This window comes from Taudactylus pleione, unplaced genomic scaffold (assembly GCF_031769625.1).
Source record: "Taudactylus pleione unplaced genomic scaffold, aTauple2 ptg000788l, whole genome shotgun sequence".
Classification (NCBI taxonomy): Eukaryota; Metazoa; Chordata; class Amphibia; order Anura; family Myobatrachidae; genus Taudactylus; species Taudactylus pleione.
Window position 1 is genome coordinate 6,376,681 of NW_028285190.1, and position 18,789 is coordinate 6,395,469.

Here is an 18,789-nt window from a genome sequence, read left to right on the forward strand (position 1 = left end):
ATTGCGGGTGTATCTGCAAATGCTACATTACACTCAGTGACCCTAATGTAGCGTTTTGCATGCAGATACACCCGCAGACGCACACAGAATATATGAATGCCGCTTATTTTAATCAACAGAAGCTGGATGTGTGTTCTATTTGCATCGCTGTGCAAATAAGACGCATTTTAAGGTAAAAAGACGCTCGAATTGATGCTCTGTGCTACAGAGTCACGGCATGGTGCAACTAGAAGGGCTGTATAACACGCATGGAGACTAGATGTATGTGGACATATCTGTACATGAATGATTGTTCAACACTGAAAGAGCACTAAAAAAGTCTATTGTTTGACTTGATTTTCACACATGCTTGATAGTACAAATAGAAGATCGTGTCCATACATCTTACAATGATAATAGTAGCAATGCTCAGCCCCTTCCCACGTTGGTCGGGTTGTGAGACTTTATCAGGTAGTGTATGACCAGTATTGGTGCAGGAGCCAATGTCACTACAAAATACACTTCAGTGCTTAACTGGCGTCTGCATTTAGTGTTATAAATTCATTAAGCCATGGGAATATATTTAGAGTTTTATTGTATGTTCTTTCTACTTCAGGGTCCACAGGGTTGACCTTGGGGTATAGGTTGGGAACCAAATCCGGGCACCACGCAGTTAAAGCTTTTAGCTCCCAGGATGCACTGGGTCCACTCTCCCTATAACCCCACCCCCAAGCCAGAGGCACCTCAGTTTAAGTTGGTGCCCGGCCGGAGTCGGGTCACCGTTAGCGCAGGGGGAGCTGATTAGCAGCCCCTAAGCTTTATTTTATTTTTTTAGGGACAAAGTTTTTTCCATGGACTTTGGACTCTTCAGAGCGGCAGCGTCGGACTGTCCATAGGACGTCTAAGCTGCCGCTCCGTCACCCCGCTGGCGCTGAGACGCCAGTACAGATCTGGGGATCTCAGCGGGACCCCAGAGTCTGTACTAGCCGGACTCTGTGGGCGCCCAGGACTGCTGCCGGATCCACGGGGAGCAGGTAAGGTCGCGGATCACCGCTTGCGGTGATCCGCGCATTTCAAATGCAGTCCTGTGCCTCCGGTCTCAGGGGACAGACCGGAGGCGCCGGCAGTGGCGGCGGGCCCCCCATACCCCGTGTGTCCACTAGACCACCAGGGACTTAACGATCGGTGCAGGGAGCCGGCGTCCCGGGGGTTAATAGCCGGCCAGGGGAGGCAGCCTTCCCTGTTACAGCGGCTCCTCCCCTCAGCTCAGCGCGCCTTTCAGTATCCATAGTCTGGCGTCGCTGAGCTGCTTCCTCCGCGGGCCACGCTTCTTCTGAGGTCTCCAGCGGCCATTTTATCTCTGTGGTGCAGCAGAGATCTCCGGAGATGGCAGTGAGTCCAGTCCCCCTGCGTACCTCACCATCAGGTCAGTGTACACAGCGCTGTAGCCTTCCCAGACACTGAATCTGGGCAGTTGAATGCAGTGTAATAGTGCAGTATATTATATGACATGTTTATGTATATATGTATATATCTGCATTGTATGTGACTTATGCTAGTGCTGACTGTACTTTATTCTCTCACCTGTCAGTGTATATCTATCCCTTTTCTTTATCTGCCCTAATACAGCTGTACTTAGGGTGGTTCTGAGACCTCACATTTATATACTTGTTAATATTTGTGTGGTTTGTCACATACTGTTGCGTGCTGCACGTTGCCATATTTTAGATGGAACTGTGTGTTGTATACGCTGAAAATGGGTCCCTGCAGCTAATTTTTGGCATCAGTCAGGACCAGTATAGTGCTGCTTAATATTTCCGCCAAGATTGGTCAGATATGTCTGACCAGGAGATAGAGCGTTATACTGCACCCATTTTTACTATCCTGCAAGTCATGTGCTGCAGGTGTTAGTGCGGAGGATTTGACTCATAAAGGGTTCTGTATGTGGCGTCATCTGGTGCTGGCCTCTTTCACGACCCCCTTGGGCGGTTTGTTTTCTCGGGATCCTCTCAATTGCGGATCGCCGGGCGGGCCCCATTGTTGTACCTCACTTGGGGTTACTTCACCATACTGCCCTTTTCATCTCAGGGTATCTCGCAGCTTCTTGCACTCTTCCCCTGTGACACAGACTACCGCTCCCTGCAGGGGTTTTTCGCAGTATATGAATTCCCCCTGGTGCCACAATAGTCTGTCATTCCCCTTGCAGGGATTACCACAACAGTCGTTTTCTACGAAACGCTAATTGGCGTGGTTGACGCCCTGTGGTTACTTCCCAGTTGGCTCTGCCGTGAACTGGGTACTGTTCGGGGCTCTTTCCCTCTTACACGGGGGGAAGCCTATTTCAGGTATTATTATCCCTGCTTTAGGGCTGGTAGCAGGTCCATTCTGGTTAGAGTGAATGTTGACCTGCACCTGTATCATACACCCTCAGTATTGCGTGCCTTCGGGTTCCCTGTTGCTGACTAGCGGGTGGATCGCATAGCGGGACGCTGGCTGTTGCCAGATAGGAGGTGTTACAACAGTGTTTGGCCTCCTGTCCCAAATTCCCTGAGGGTCATCACGAGCCCCTCCTGGGGGGGATGGGCGTGTTACTCGTCTGATTACAGACGTTACTACGCCTCCCATTCCTGCGTGGTCGGATTCTTCGGATCCGTAGGTGGTAACTCTGCCTGAAATCAGTATACTTGCTTTCAGGAGTTGTTACCCATCCTACCATGGCTATAGCATGGTTGGTTAATACTATTGCATATTGGGTTGATGCATTTGTAACGTTTTTTCCCCTCCAACACGTCGGGGGTTCAAATGTATTTGGTCGCTCACGTAATATATGCTGTTGTCATAGGTGGAAATGCCTATATTGGATACCAGTCTCCTAACTTTCAGAGTTCCGGCTGCGACTGTATCCTCCGTAATACCCTATGGCTGCGCTCTGGGAATGCAGAGGTGCAGATACCATCTTTAGGGTTGATATTGTTTGGTCCTGACCTTGACAAGATTGTAGTAACATTGGCAGTATTACTAACGACAAGTTTACCGCTTTCAGCTATGCCCACTACAAGGCCTGTTAAGTCTTTTTTGTCCTCTGGGTCAGCCTAAAGGTCTGTTTCTTCGTAGACTGTCGGCATCTACAAGGGCCGACATATCCAGTACCGAGCAGGCCTGGACTGCCAGCCGATCCTGCTTCTGAACCTACGGATATCTCTTCAGCCTGACGGGACAGGCCTACAACTGGGAGATACCGATTTTCTCAGTTCGCCCGGTATTAGTGTCAAGTTGCCGCGGCTACGTGGGTAGGAGGGTACGCCCTCTTTACAAGGGCCTTACAGATCCAGAAAGCTATGCAGTTGTTGCGGTAAGCGGAGCTAATTAGGCCATCCCCACTATCTCAGTGAGGGACTGGTTGTTCTGTTTTCTTTCTGGTGCGGTGGCTGAATGGTCCTCTTTGGCCTATTCTCTGTCTCAATTCCCTGAACCAGTTCCTAAAGCTACCTGGGCTCAGGAGGAAATCCCTATGCTCCATCATACGATGTTTGGAACCTGGGGACTTTATGGTATCACTGGATATACAGGACGCGTGCCTACGGGTACTTACAGAGACCTTTCCTCAGCATGGGCTGAGGTTTGCTGTATCACAGCAACACTTACAATTTTTCGGGCTCTGCCTGTTGGGACTGTCCTCAGCCCCACAGGGGTTTACCAGCGTTTTGGATTTTCTGACAGTTCTTCTGTTCAGTATATCCCAATGCTCCTGTACCTGGACGGCCTCCTGCTCTTAGCGGGATCACCGGGGTACTTTACGGCCAGGTCAGGATGACTGTGGCTTCTTCAGGGTGCAGACGTTTAATCAACGGGGAAAAAGTCCTCCCTGCATCCCTCTCTGGGTATTCTTCATCTAGGATCCCTGCTGGATTCTCAGAATCTGAGAATTCTTCTGGCGTAAGACGGAATCTCCTCTCTTCCATTAGGAGTACATGGTTGTCTGCGCAGTCGACAGATGTCTTTACACTCTGGGATGCATGGTGGAATGGGCTCAGTTCCATTCCAGGCCTTTCCATAATTGGCTCATCTCCAGATGGAATGAGTTTTTTCTGTCGGATAACTGTTCAAACGATGATGCTCTCTCCGGAGGCAAGTCGGTCCCTGTCCGGGTGGCTATGGCCATCTCGTCCAGGGTTTTCTTTGCTATGGACAGTGTCTGGATCGAATCCTTTTCAGTGCAGTTGGACGTCTGTCGATTCCACCCTGTCAATTAACTTACTCTGGCATAACTCTTGTTTCCCGGTGAACCTGAAAAGGTTCAGTCCGACAGGGTCAGGACAGTGGCTTCCTTTTTAGCAACACTGTTCGTTGGGTGGCAATGACAGGTATGTCACATATTCGGACATAGTCCGAGGGTCTCCTCCCGACCATCTCGGCAGCGTTCATTTCAGGAGCTCTCCATTGGGAAGCGGGAGTCCTCAGCCGTCACGACGTGCATCCCGGGGACTAGTCTCTTCCCCAAGAGAGGTTTCATCTCCTGGTGAGCAGGGGGGGCCCCCCTGAGGTGACCCTCATGGCCTTCTGACTTTATCACACTATGGTGTTACAGTTCAGCTCTGGGGATTCTGAAGCAACCTTCAGCGACTCTTTGTCGGTGAAGTGGTCCTTCCACTTTGTGTACCTGTGTTCTCCGGTCTCCCTTCTTCCTCGAGGTCTTTGGAAGTGTTTTCAATCGAGACGGAGATGCTTTCCTGCTGGTGGCTCCTGATTGCCCCAGATGTCAGGGGTACTTGGATCTTCGGAGTCTCTACATCGATACTCCATCCCTGATGCTTCACTGCCCGGACCTGTTGTCTCAGGGTCCTTGGTTTTGCCTTGGACCTGGGTCGTTTGTCTTTGACTGTGTCCTTACAGTGGTCTTACGGCTTCCCTGGCTTTGTCATCGTTGGAATGATTAGAGCACATGGATCAGCTTTTGCTGGGACCTACCACAAACTGTGGCAGCCATAAATCTTATGGTATTGTACCTGTCGATACAATCCTCCGGTGTCCAGGATTTCCAGATATTCTGGCATTCCTTCCGGCTGGCTTGGGTTTCACACTTGGCCTGGTCTTCCTGACAGTGCGGATCTCTACACTGTCAGTATGGTTAAGATATGGAATTGCTCCACTCTGGTATCCAGTTCATCCTTTGGAGTGTTTTCTTGATTATGCCTCCATTTGTCCTCCCTAGGGACTCCTGGGGAGTAAGTAGTGGTTCTTCGTTACCTCCGGGGACAGTCGATGGAACCGCTGGTTGTGATAGCCATTACATGGTCTATTGCTTAGGCTCTCTCTTTCTCTCAGGGTGTTTATATCAACCAGGAGAGTGTCTGAATTGGGAGCGTTCTCATGTGGCTCCCTCTTCTGGAGGGCATCATGTCAGGGTGGGAGTTGCTCTCGCCCTGTGTTGCTTCTTAGTGGTTTTCAGGTTCCATATTATTCTGGAACTTATGGTACGGCCATTCTGTCCCCAGTCCTCTCGGCTGGTGTGGCCTCATTGACTGTGGTCTGGCCTCTTTGGATTTTTGTGATCCGTTCAGGTTCCTTACGGAAATCGGACTCCTTATTGGTGGTCTGAGATTTCTGGTTTTCACAGGAAAGGATGGCCGGCCTATAACCAAATGTTGGCTGGATGGCCTCGTAGGTCTTCCTCAGGGGCCTACCCATGGGTAGGCCTTCCTGTTGTTGATGCTTGTTTTTTCTCGGGCCATGTGACCCTCGTGTGCGGCTCGCTGTGGCGCCTCGGCTGTTTTACCTTACTAGGTGGCCACGTGGTTTTCTGTCCACACCTTTTTAAGGTTCTAGGCATTGGTTTCCTTTGCCTCTCAGGATGCTTCCTTTTTGGCGACGGATTCTCCTCTCCGCACAGGAGCGTCCCCACCCTTGGTTGAACTGCTTTGGGACATCCCCAAGGTCAACCCTGTGGACCCCCTATGGACCCTGAAGTAGAAAACAAGAGATATGGTAAGAACTTACCTTTGTTATCTCTGTTTCTACGAAGTCCATAGGGTCCACAGGGCGCCCGCCCTGACCCACCTGGCTTCATATGGGCTGTGTGGCTGGTCACCGGTTTTCCGTCTCCCATTTCGGTGAGTATGGTTATTGAGTGTTCCAGTTTTCTCTCTCTTTTTCTCTCCTCCTCCGGCCTTTGGCTACTTACAAACTGAGGTGCCTCTGGCTTGGGGGTGGGGTTATAGGGAGAGTGGACCCAGTGCATCCTGGGAGCTAAAAGCTTTAACTGCGTGGTGCCCGGATTTGGTTCCCAACCTATACCCCAAGGTCAACCCTGTGGACCCTATGGACTTCGTAGAAACAGAGATAACAAAGGTAAGTTCTTACCATATCTCTTGTTTTCTGGGGCAGATATTTTGGAATGGGTATGAAATACCACCGGCCGCATGGCCGGCGGTTCGATTCCCGTCAGCGGCAGCCCGACAGGAGTAGAGTGCTACGCAGCGGAAGCCCGACAGCGCTGGAAATCCCGATTGTGGACAGGTAAGTATCCACTAACCTAGCCCTCCTTAGGGGTCCCTAACCCTAACTTCCCCCCCCAAGTGCCTAACCCTAACCACCCCCTTCCCCACTACCTAAACCTAAGTCCCCTGGGGGTGTGCCTAACCCTAAGTCCCCCCCGGGGGTGCCTAACCCTCCCTCCCCCTAGCCTAACCCTCCCGGGGGGGTGCCTAACCCTAAGTCCCCCCCCCCCCCGGGAGCCCTAAACCCAACCCTCCGACCCCCCCCCCCCCCCTGCGGCTGTACGTTCGCGGCGCCCGGCATCGGGGAAATGCGGGCTTCTACATCTAGACGCCCGGCATTTCACCCTTGCCGGGATAAGACAGTCGGGAAGCCGGCTACCGGTATATAGGCTTCCCGATTGCTTCCCGATATTTTTTGTTCTTATTGGAGCCAATTGATTACATTCATGTTATATAGGAATGACGTAAGGTTATCCTACAAATGGGGCACTCCTATTTTAGAGAACAGATAAATGTCTGGGGGTTTTTTTTGTACTCCTGAGGGAAAAAAAGGAGTATAGACATAGTAATGTTGTCTTGGCCATTGAGCAGGAAATAAAATTACAGCTCTTATTAGTAATCATTAAAGTCTTAATACAGTAGCAACACATTTAAAAAAAAGTCATGTCAATGTAAGATAATCATGACACTTTGTGCTGTTCATTATAATTATTGTGGTGTCTAGGGTACTGTAAATAATCTAACAGATAATGTGTATTAACTCAGAAAAGAGAGAGAGTGTCTTCTCCAGCGCACCTAATGGGAAATAATGAATAGTTTTTCAAAACAGAAAATTTCTTAGTCTATTAGTAGTGCTCTTGAGTCAATGTGTGGTGTTATTACACCACTGAATTAATCCCAGTCAAATATTCCTGTATTAATTTCACTGTGCCCTTAAAGAAAAGTAATCTCCAATAGTTCACCGTAACTCCAATAATATCAAGTTGTCACTCCGATAACAATCCTCCATCCACGGCCAACCTCTTCTGTGCAGACTTTCTCAAATATGCATACATGCAAGATAAAAGAGGGTTGCCGCAATAGTGTAAAATCTTTTACAGTTTTATTAAATTTTAAAACACATAAATGGATGCGTACCATGTAAGACCTTTAAAGCAAGGCACACTGTAGAACATATAGGGGTATTCATTTGCTCCCCCTATAGAGCGTTACCTTCCTGGTCTGGGTACTTTCAAATACAATCACCATAAAACCAACGCATTTCCACCTTCTCTGAGGTCTTTGTCAAGGTATATGGTTGAGAGTGGAATGACTTGATATATATAGCCACTAAGGGCGGAGCTACATCTGTACATAGAACTAGTACTTACTTAATTAAAACGGAGCTGTCTCTGAAATCCTAGATGCTGAGACGCTAGCTCCGAAGTCTATCACGTGACCGCTGCTGGGGCCCGGAAAGATGCTTTCCAGGACTATCCCATATGATGCGGTCTATCTTTCGGCACGCACCATTGGTCAGTGTATATCACATGACCGCTATCGGTGCCCGGAAGCGGTCCCTTTTCTCTGAATGTAATACTGACCGTTAAATATATATATATATATATATATATATATATATACACATATACACACACACACACACACACACAGTCAGGTCCATAAATATTGGGACATTGACAGAATTTTCATATTTTGGCCTCTATTCACCACCACAATGGCTTTGAAATGACGCAAACAAGATGTGCTTTAACTGCAGACTTTCAGATTTAATTTGAGGGTAATTACATCCAAATCAGGTGAACGGTGTAGGAATTACAACGGTTTCTATATGTGCCTCCCACTTTTTAAGGGGCCAAAAGTCATGGGACGATCAACTCAAAAGCTATTTTATGGACAGGTGTGGGCTATTCCCTCGTTATTTCATTATCAATTAAGCAGGTAAAAGGTCTGGAGTTGATTCTAGGTGTGACATTTGCATTTGGAATCAGTTGCTGTCGACTCTCAATATGAGATCCAAAGAGCTGTCACTATCAGTGAAGCAAGCCATGATTAGGCTAAAAAATCAAAACAAACCCATCAGATAGATAGCAAAAACATTAGGTGTGGCCAAATCAACTGTTTGGAACATTCTTAAAAAGAAAGAACGCATCGGAGAGCTCAGCAACACCAAAAGACCCGGAAGACCACGGAAAACAACTGTGGTGGATGACAGAAGAATTATTTCCCTGGTGAAGAAAAACCCCTTCACAACAGTTGGCCAAATCAAGAACACTCTCCAGGAGGTAGGTGTATATGTGTCAAAGTCAACAATCAAAAGAAGTCTTCATAAGAGTGAATATAGAGGGCTCACCACAAGATGTAAACCATTGGTGAGCCATAAAAACAGGAAGACCAGATTAGAGTTTGCCAAACAACATCTAAAAAAGCCATTACAGTTCTGGAACAACATCCTATGGACAGATGAGAGAAAGATCAACTTGTACCAGAGTGATGGGAAGAGAAGAGTATGGAGAAGGAAAGGAACTGCTCATGATCCAAAACATACCACCTCATCAGTGAAGCATGGTGGTGGTAGTGTCATGGCGTTGGGCATGTATGGCTGCCAATGGAACTGATTCCCTTGTATTTATTGATGATGTGACTGCTAACAAAAGCAGCAGAATGAATTCTGAAGTGTTTCGGGCAATATTATATGCTCATATTCAGTCAAATGCTTCAGAACTCATTGGACGGCGCTTCACAGTGCAGATGGACAATGACCCGAAGCATACTGCAAAAGCAACCAAAGACTTTTTTAAGGCTAAAAAGTGGAATGTTATGCAATGGCCAAGTCAATCCCCTGACCTGAATCCGATTGAGCATGCATTTCACTTGATGAAGACAAAACTGAAGGGAAAATACCCAAGAACAAGCAGGAACTGAAGACATTTGCAGTAGATGCCTGGCAGAGCATCACCAGGGATGAAATCCAGCGTCTGGTGATGTCTATGCATTCCAGACTTCAGGCTGTAATTGCCTGCAAAGGATTTGCAACAAAGTATTAAAAAGTGAAAGTTAGATTTAGGATTGTTTAGTTTGTCCCATTACTTTTGGCCCCTTAAAAAGTGGGATGCACATATAGAAACCGTTGTAATTCCTACACCGTTCACCTGATTTGGATGTAATTACCCTCAAATTAAATCTGAAAGTCTGCAGGTAAAGCACATCTTGTTTGTTTCATTTCAAAGCCGTTGTGGTGGTGAATAGAGGCCAAAATATGAAAATTCTGTCAATGTCCCAATATTTATGGACCTGACTGTGTGTGTATATATGTATATATATATATATATATATATATATATATATATATATATTTATTTTACTACATATTTGGTACCTTGGAGAGATCCTGGTATGTAAATATTATTACACTGATTTACATGAAAATTTATGATACCCCACTTCTATATATACCCCACTGGGATGAATGTTAGATTGACCGCATTTCTTTTTAAAGACTTGGTTAGGAGGAACCAGTCACATGGGGGGTAAACACGGGGATAGCGGCAGCAATAGTCAGGAGTCTTGTGGAAGCTGGCTTTAACTGCACGGTGCGTTCCAAAGAGTGGAGCGCAACACATTGTATAATGCTCTGGAGTGTGAGCCGCACCACGTGGGACAATTTGGAATGCCACACTTCCAGGTCCCGATAGCTGTCACGTGATATACATGACCAATGGTGCGAGCCGAAAGATAGAGACCGCATCACGTGGGATAGGTGCGTTGGAGAACACATTCTTTTTCTTTTCTGTACTTTTCGATTGTGACCTGTGAAACTCACTTTGATTTTCAGGCGGCCCTATTTAATGTGGATCGCGATTGTTGCATATATATTTTCATTGTAATGTGTATTAACTCACTGACGCTGGCATCACGACAGGCTTAGGATACCTACACTTGTCTTTCAGTATCCTAACCCCTCTCACTACTCCTAACCCTCCCTCCCCAGTGCCTAACCCTCCCCCTCTCCCTACCCCTCCCTACTTGGTGCCTAAACCTAACCTCCCCATCCCCACACCCGTAACACAAGCACCTAAACCCTAACCCCAGTACTTACCGTTGGCATCCCAGCTGTCAGTATATTGACCGGATCCCTTATATCCTGCCAATTGTATTTATATATTATGTCTAGGGATAGAAAGATCATACCTGAAGCACAGACGCCTCCTTTCATAACGGAATGGTCACCTGCATGTTCTCCTTTTACTACTTTATTATTATGATGCTTATATTTTTATTTACATGGGTAACACGATTCCTAATATAGAACAGCTAAAGTAGAAGCTAGGCAGGGTGATTTATTATTCTCATTGTAACTAGAAGTGTACAATTTGGAATGTTTGAACACATTTGGCCTTAGGAAAATATTTGTGACTTACTGAATTATTGTATCATTCTCTGGTTAGAAGTATCAACACTGTGACTTAGGGAGAGATTCTAGGAGCAGATTGTACCCACTAGTGCAATAGGTCTATCCATATATAGGACATTTTTGTATTTTATAATATTTGTTTGTTTTTTTTTCCAACAAGGACACAGATCTGAAGAAAACCGTTGATGAAAGTGCTCGGATTATGAGAGCTTACAACCATTACTTCGACTTAACTGTTGTAAATGACAACTTGGACAAAGCCTTTGAGAAGCTACAGGCAGCTGTTGAGAAGCTAAGAGTGGAGCAGCAATGGGTTCCAATTAGCTGGGTCTACTGACTTCTTCCTTCAGCTGAAATGTTATTAATCATTAATAAAGACACTAAACCAAGTGAGCTGAAAAGCTGGGAACAGACCTTCGGCACCCGTGTTGTTTGTTCCCTTGTAGGGATTTAAAGGATCGTACACTGTTCTGGATTTTTATATAAGGTTTCCGAAGGGAGAGTGTACTTTAAATATGTAATTTATTTTAATTTTTATAACTTTTTAAAGATAATCTTTCTATTCATACATAATACATGAAGGAAATGCGTTGAAGCATTTTGTGATTTTTAATTTGGTACAGTACATATGCCTTTTTCATCCAAGAAAGTTTGTCATTAGCATTTGGTCTTACATATTCACTGTGACATAAAGGATACTTGAAATTATTTTGTAAGTCTGTTGTTTGATACATAAATGGATTGAAATGCATTTGTATGTGTTGGGGGGAACATAGCAAAATGAACCCATTGATACCATGGTGGCATTGCTTTAGTATTCATAAACATGGCACACCTTCAGTGTACAACACCGTAATTATAACAAGATCATTATACTCCGGAAGTTAAAGCTCTAGTAAAACCTTTTTGAGAGGAAACATTAAAATTGTGTTGTTTTCAGTGCACATTAGTTTTCCTTATAATCCTTTCCAATGTAGCTATCACCTATATACATTGTAGCCAGACATCATGTGGGATGGACCCGTGTTCGGGAAAACGCAGTCTAATCACAATGAGCCATGTTGTCACTGTTTCCTCATGAATTAATTTGCATCCTTTATGGATATTGGTTGAGCCCACAAAATCTTTGCATCCACCCTTTATCCTCAGACTGGAATTACAATTGCTTGCATAGATCTAACATTATGAAGTCTGTCATTAGCAATGTCTTTGTGGCCAAAAAGTTAATACCTCAAGAGAAGGTATAACCTAAGTATGAATAGGTTTAGTTATACACATGGACCATACCTAGAATTAATGTCAGCTGCCATATTGATTACTTCAACAACTATATCCATATTCCCATATGATACTGCCACTTAATAGCCACCTCTGCTGCTTAAAGTGTTCAATGCTGACCTGGCACTATTGTATTTTCAGTAAATACGCCAAGAACAGACACCGATTTCACTAAGGAAGGAAATTCCACTAATATTCTGTTAGTATGGCCTGAAATCCGGATATTCTGACCGGTGACTAGCGCTGCTTAGGAAACCTCAGGCAGCTATAATACATTAATTTACAAATCTTATTAGGAAATGTGATTTATACAAGAATAAGATAATGTGTCGGAAGTTATGCTCAACGTGTCATAATTTTTGAAACAGTATTTACGTTATACATAACAGAATGATGCCAATACACGTGTATTACCGACTCTAGAAGGCTGGTGATTTTCGTTATTGATTTCAGTAGCTAAAACTGTGAAATTCACCATCAGTATATTTTGGTCCTTCTTCATTAAGTTGTTAAGCAATAATTGCACTGTTGTCTAAGTTGTGTTGACAACTCCTTGACAATGTTACCTTCCAGTTGTTGATAACAGGCAGCTTTGGAGTGGCTGGGACCAAGGTTTCACTGTAAGTCTTATTCCAGTGTTCTAGGAAAAAAGCATTACTTTCAGATTTTGACCAAGTTAAGATGTATTGTGTGGTGTTGAGAATACATATTTATATAAAACCTGGACATCCTTATATATATTTTATAAATTCTCATAGTTCAGTATTTATACATTAACCTGTATATGAATTCACATTGGCTAATCTGTAATAGTTTATTATATTGTTTCTGTCTCATCATTAATCTGCCATTGTGTTTTTTAAAATGTGGTGTAGCGATGTTTGTGCTATATGTTGTGGCCGTTGCTTATTTTTCCTGAAGAGTAAGTTTTTGTATAATGCTTCAAATTGATGTCTGCATTATTGAACGATACCTGTCTCCATTAACATGGTGGAACTCTGCATTTTCATAAAAGGGGCAGCTACATACAGAAGTACATTGTGTGCTTGTGGATTTTACCATTAGGGGGCCAATAAATCACTCTACAGTGCCCATTACTACAGTTATATATAAGGTTTACAACTGTCTATTACTAAGATATTTGCTGCTGTATCTTTTACTTGACTCCTTCTTTACATTTAGCATTTACATTTGTGCAAGTGTTTAATATCAAAAACCTAGTAGCTGTACAGTCTTTTTAATCATTTATTGAAAAAAATCCCGAAGTACTTAATCGCTTGACTCCTGACACCAAAGCATACAACAGGATGGTAATGAAGGGAGCGTTCTATGAATATTTTCTCCAAAGGACAAATCAGCTAGTTAATCGGGCGCGAATCGTGTTAGTTCATCATTTTAAGTGTGCATTTAAAGTATGGTTTCAGATATTTAACATTTGTGATTTTATATTGAATAAATGAAGGTCACAAAGATAATACATTATATTAAAATAAAATTCTAATTCAGTATTTTGAAGTTTTGAGTTTTTCCTTTACCATATGTATGTTGGTGTGACAACACAGTGTTCAATATGCAACAATATTGTAAAGGATTCTCCATGTAACCCTTGTGGCTGGTCACCTGTGCCCAGAAATATTGTGCAAGTCCAGAATGTCAGTCTGCACTGTAGGGAAGCGACAAGTCAACTACAAATTACTTATTTCTTGTCATACTAAATGTAGTTCCACGAAATACAGATGTGTCCACATACATCTATCCTCCATGCGCTACAAGTCGCACCACACACAACGCGGGAGCCCCATGTGCCTCGGTAGCGCCGAGCATCTCTCATGCGACTTTTTACCTTCAAATGTGTCTTATTCGCAGTGATGCGAATGGATAGCACAAGCCTCTTCTGATTAAAATGATATGCAGATACAATCGCAGATGTAGAGAACATAGGCATGCTGCATATAATTTTAATCAGCAGAAGCTGCTGGAGGCTAGATGCATGAGGACACATCTGTAGAATAAATCGCTCAATATTGTCCAGCCGTTACAGTAAACACGTACTCCACTTTTGAGAATGTCTGTAGAAATATATTTAAAAATGTGTTACCTTTTTATTTTCATTTTTACTCCAAGCAAATGCCTAATCAATTTGGGTTGGTTTTCACAAAGCTGCACTGAATGAGGTTTATATGCTACTGTAATGTCAATTCCTATGCACGTAGGCATTTGTGCGGTCTGCTAGTGATGTGGACAGTGATGGGCTTCCTCTAACGGCTTTGTAGTAAATGCATTTTCTTGTATGTGCTTCAAAAGCATTGTTCTAGTCATAACACATTACGCCAGCACACGTCCATTATGTAATTAATCAGTATATGACTTACTGCAGTTGTGTAACTGTAATAAGATGGTTCTCGTTAGGCAGTCATAATGGTTTATAACATTAGGTTAGCATTCGAATATGTCCACTGCACATTGTTACTCATGTGATTACTGAGTTACTTACACTGCTGGTGACTTCATTAACAGACCTTTCAGACCTTGTTGGTAAAGCTAAAGCAATCACACTGTATATGTTTGTTACTTTCAGCCTGTAAGCTTGTTCAACAGATTTCTATGCGAGCTAGAAGTGTAGCTGGTCACCATAAATAATACCTGGACTTTTTACGTCTGTATTCAGAGTTCTATTCGTATACAATACATAGATGTCCGTCCTCACCTCCCGCACTGGGAACAACAGGACCTGCTCATCAGTGCTGAACTACACATTTCCCCATAGATTGCACTTGTGCAGCCAGAAATACTACAACTTTGCTCTCCAAAGGCACATTGTTGAGCTTTAGACATGGCACCCAATAATGGGAACCCCTGAATTTAGATTGCAAGTAATAGAATTTGTTTGCTTTCAAATGTTTCTGATTTGCCTTTCTTCTGGTATTCTTAAAATGTACAGCTAGGAATGCAATATCATGTATGTTTGTGGTCAGTACTGTTGAAATGCAGTCTAGTGCTGTATTCTTCTGAAAAATAATTTAGCACAGTCATCTGCTAAAGACTTTTTTCTTGAGTAAATCTGAAATTGTTACTCTTTGGGATGTGGGGCCAATTGCCGTGCTGTTGCAGTGTTTCTAATGCCATTCAAACGATATTTCACCCCCTTTGCTCCTAATTGGATTGACCTCTAAGAGTACAACTCAGCAATTTTCTTGCATAAAAGCATTAACCCTTTGAGTGCTACTGGCTTATGCAGATGACTGCCCCACACTTAAGATACCATTGACCTAAATCTGTGTGTTTTGGTTTACTGTTAAATGCCTTAAAAGAAACTGTTAAAGTTAATTTTTGTAATTAAAATGTAGTTAATTGAATGTTATGTATTTTTTATTCTAATCATTACCTGTTTGGTTTTCCTTCTAAATTTGTAATGTACCTAATGGGATGGACAGTCTCTGATCAGTTGTAAAACTCGTATTACCTCTATTACAGCACCAACATTCTATCCAAAGTAGTTATGCCCTTATATAGGTTAGACAGGATGGCAAACCTAGGTAGAGGTACTTCATATCCATAAGTAAACAATGAGAGAAAGTGAGGTTCTGCTTTTCTCATCTTAGTACATCTGTATGATTTGGATAACTAGTCATAACTAGATATATGTAAGAAATCATACACACATCACTTCTTTTCAGGGAGCATACTAATGGAAGCCTCTCACTTTGAAAAGGTCATATAACATGAGCCAGTGTTAGATGCTTCTAACATCAAGTCAAACTCAATGCAGGAGGTATCAGAAGCATTTCTAGCAAGTCAGTGCAGAGTTCTTCAGCTTCCATGAGATATGGGAACAGAAGACCCAACACAGTGCCTCACCTGGACTTGCCACTAATTGGACCCTTGAGGACTGGGAACATGGGGTGTGGTCCGATGAATCACTGTTCTATTTGTTTCGGGATGATGATAGAGTTTGGGTGTCGCGCAGACCCCATGAGGCCATGGATACCAGTTGTCAACAAGGCACCGTGCAGGCTCCATAATGGTGTGGGGTGTGTTCACATGGCATGGGTCCGCCTGGACACGTCATTGACTGGTAACCACTTCGTTGCATTGTTTGATGACCATTTGCAGCCTTTCATGGACTTCATGTAACCCCACAACAATGAAATATTCCAGCAGTATAATGCACCGTGTCATCGGTCCCAAGTTGTCCAGAATTCTGGAGAGTACAGATGAATGGTGTGGCCACCACTTTCGCATGATATGAACCCAATCGAGCATTTATGGGATGTGGTGGAGAGGTCCATTCACACCCAAGATCCTGCACCTACAAATATCAGAGCTGTGGGAAGCTACACAGATGGCATGGGTCAACATCTCTCCAAAAGTCTTCTGTCCACTTGTGGAATCGATGCCATGTGGATTTGCTGCATTTCGCTGGACTAGACAGGGTCCTGCACAATACTAGACATTTATCCCATGACTTTTGTCACTTCAGTGTATGTGTTTGACTATAAATTTATACACAAATACTGCCCCCTGCTACACCCTCTATGTTTGGCCTGCTGCTCTGTCCTGCAGTGCACCCCAAAGCCTGTACCATCCCAAATTGATGAAGTTAATGATGACAGGTGTTAAAACGCTAAGAGCATCGCAGCTTGCTATATTTGTGGCTGTGTAGCCGCAGACTGGTCAGAGTGCACATGCGGACCCCTGTCCACCACTGAAAGCACTTACAATGGGCACATGAGTGTCAGAACTGGACCACAGAGCACTGGAAAAGGTGGCCAGGTTTTCTTTTATATCTCATGGATGGCCGGTGGTGCATATGTGTCGTTGACCTTGAGAAGATATGGCACCAGGATGCACTATAGGAAGAAGGCAAGCCAGTAGGTACAGTGATGCTCTGGGCAATGTTCTGCTGGGAAACATTGAGTTCTGGCATTCATGTCGATGTTACTTTGACACATACTGTACCACCTACCTAAACATTGTTGCAGACCAAGAATACCCCTTTATAGCAAAAGTATTCCCTGATGGCAGGCAGGATAATGCGTACTGACACACTGCAACAATTGTTCAGTAATAGTTTGAGGAACATGACAAAATGTTGAAGGTGTAGATTTGGCCTCAAACTTCCCCAAATCTCAATCCGATCGAGCATCTGTGGAATGTGATGGAAAAACAAGCCAGAGCCATGGTGGCCCCACTTTGCAACTTACAGGAATAAAATCATCTGCTGCTAATGATTTGGTGCCAGATACCATAGGACACCTTCAGAGGTCTTGTGGAGTCAATGCCTCGATGGGTCAGAGATGTTTAGGAGGCATGAGGGGGACCTACACAACCTCTGCAGGTTTTAATGTTATGGGTGTATATTGGGTGTTATGAAAGGCATCCAAACTATTTATCTTTTTTGTGTGTGTCCTTTTGTAACCTATTCTTCTTTACATACCTTGAGAAGGTGCTTTCTTTATCAGCTCTAATGAAAGGTTGAGTTTTGTTTTAATTTAATACAAGCTGAAGTACCTGGCATTGCCCAGGTTTAAATCTTCAAGTTATTAAGTTTTATTATGTGATGTCGTCCAAATCCATCCAGTGAGGCCCAGCACAGAAGGTGAAAGTTCTGCCCGGTGCACTCTGCCGTGAGGTCCAACCGGGACCCCAACCACTCCATTAGGCATCCCACTGAAGTTTTCATCCAAATCCATCCAGTGGAAGACTCAGAACAGGCTCCCCGGGTCAAAATTCTGCCCAGCATACACCAATGGGAGGTCCGACTGGGACTCTAACCCCCCCTAAAACCTAGCCAGGATCCAACTGGACCACCTTGCGTTGGTTTAATTCCAATCGGTGCAGAGGTGTCTGAATGCATAACTGGACAAACATACCAATGAAGTTTATATACAAGATCTTGTATACATTGACAAGTTCATTGAATTGTTTCTAAGGTCCAAGTGGCACTGACCAAATCTGTGCCTAATGTGTTCACACCTGTTTAACAAATTGGTCAGATGGTTGAAAGTAACCATATTGACATTATGTATGTCGACTCAATATTTAATATGGTTCAACGTCAACAGCCACGATGTTGACATTCTGAGGGTACCGACGGTTATGGTTATGCAATAGGGGAAGGGGGGGGCATCAGGAGAATAATACTGGAACACTGGACCACAGACGCCTGCGCCGGTACTGCTGCGCACATTACCACCTGGAGCCGGAACAAGCTGGAGCCGCTTCTGCCGCCAGGGGAAGGTAAGACACCACTAGACCACCAGGGATGGTTTGTTGACAGTTCATCATGTCAACAGATCATCCTTGTAGTCATGATAAATGTTGACATGCTAAGCATGTCGACCTGTTGAATGTCAACCATTTATGGCACACCAGTGCCAAGTGACCCTTGCGTTAGCAGCTTGTGTACATGTTGGCAGTTTGCAGTCCTTGGCCTTCATTTAATTACTGCCAGTATTGGGCATATAAACAACTAAACTGTTTTCTCAAATTGTGTAGAGCTTAATCCTTTGTCCCCGTATCATGGTTTTGATCATATTTGAAGGTGCCACCTCACACATTGACACATGGAAAACTCACATTAGGGTTGAGATGCAGTGGAGGTGAGACTTTTGTTCCTGC

At 44.1% G+C, this 18,789-nt stretch overlaps 1 protein-coding gene across 3 annotated transcripts in view; it reads left to right on the top strand.

Moving 5' to 3' along the window:
• The window catches only part of PALS2 (protein associated with LIN7 2, MAGUK p55 family member), a 224,062-nt gene extending 210,386 nt beyond the window's left edge, over positions 1 to 13,676 (top strand). For all 3 annotated transcript variants that reach the window (XM_088457818.1, XM_088457819.1, XM_088457817.1), the window contains exon 12: positions 11,051 to 13,676. In XM_088457818.1, coding sequence (XP_088313944.1) covers positions 11,051 to 11,227 — 177 coding nt within the window. In that variant the 3' untranslated portion in view covers positions 11,228 to 13,676. The remainder of the gene's footprint in view (positions 1 to 11,050) is intronic.
• The last annotated feature ends 5,113 nt before the right edge of the window (positions 13,677 to 18,789 follow it).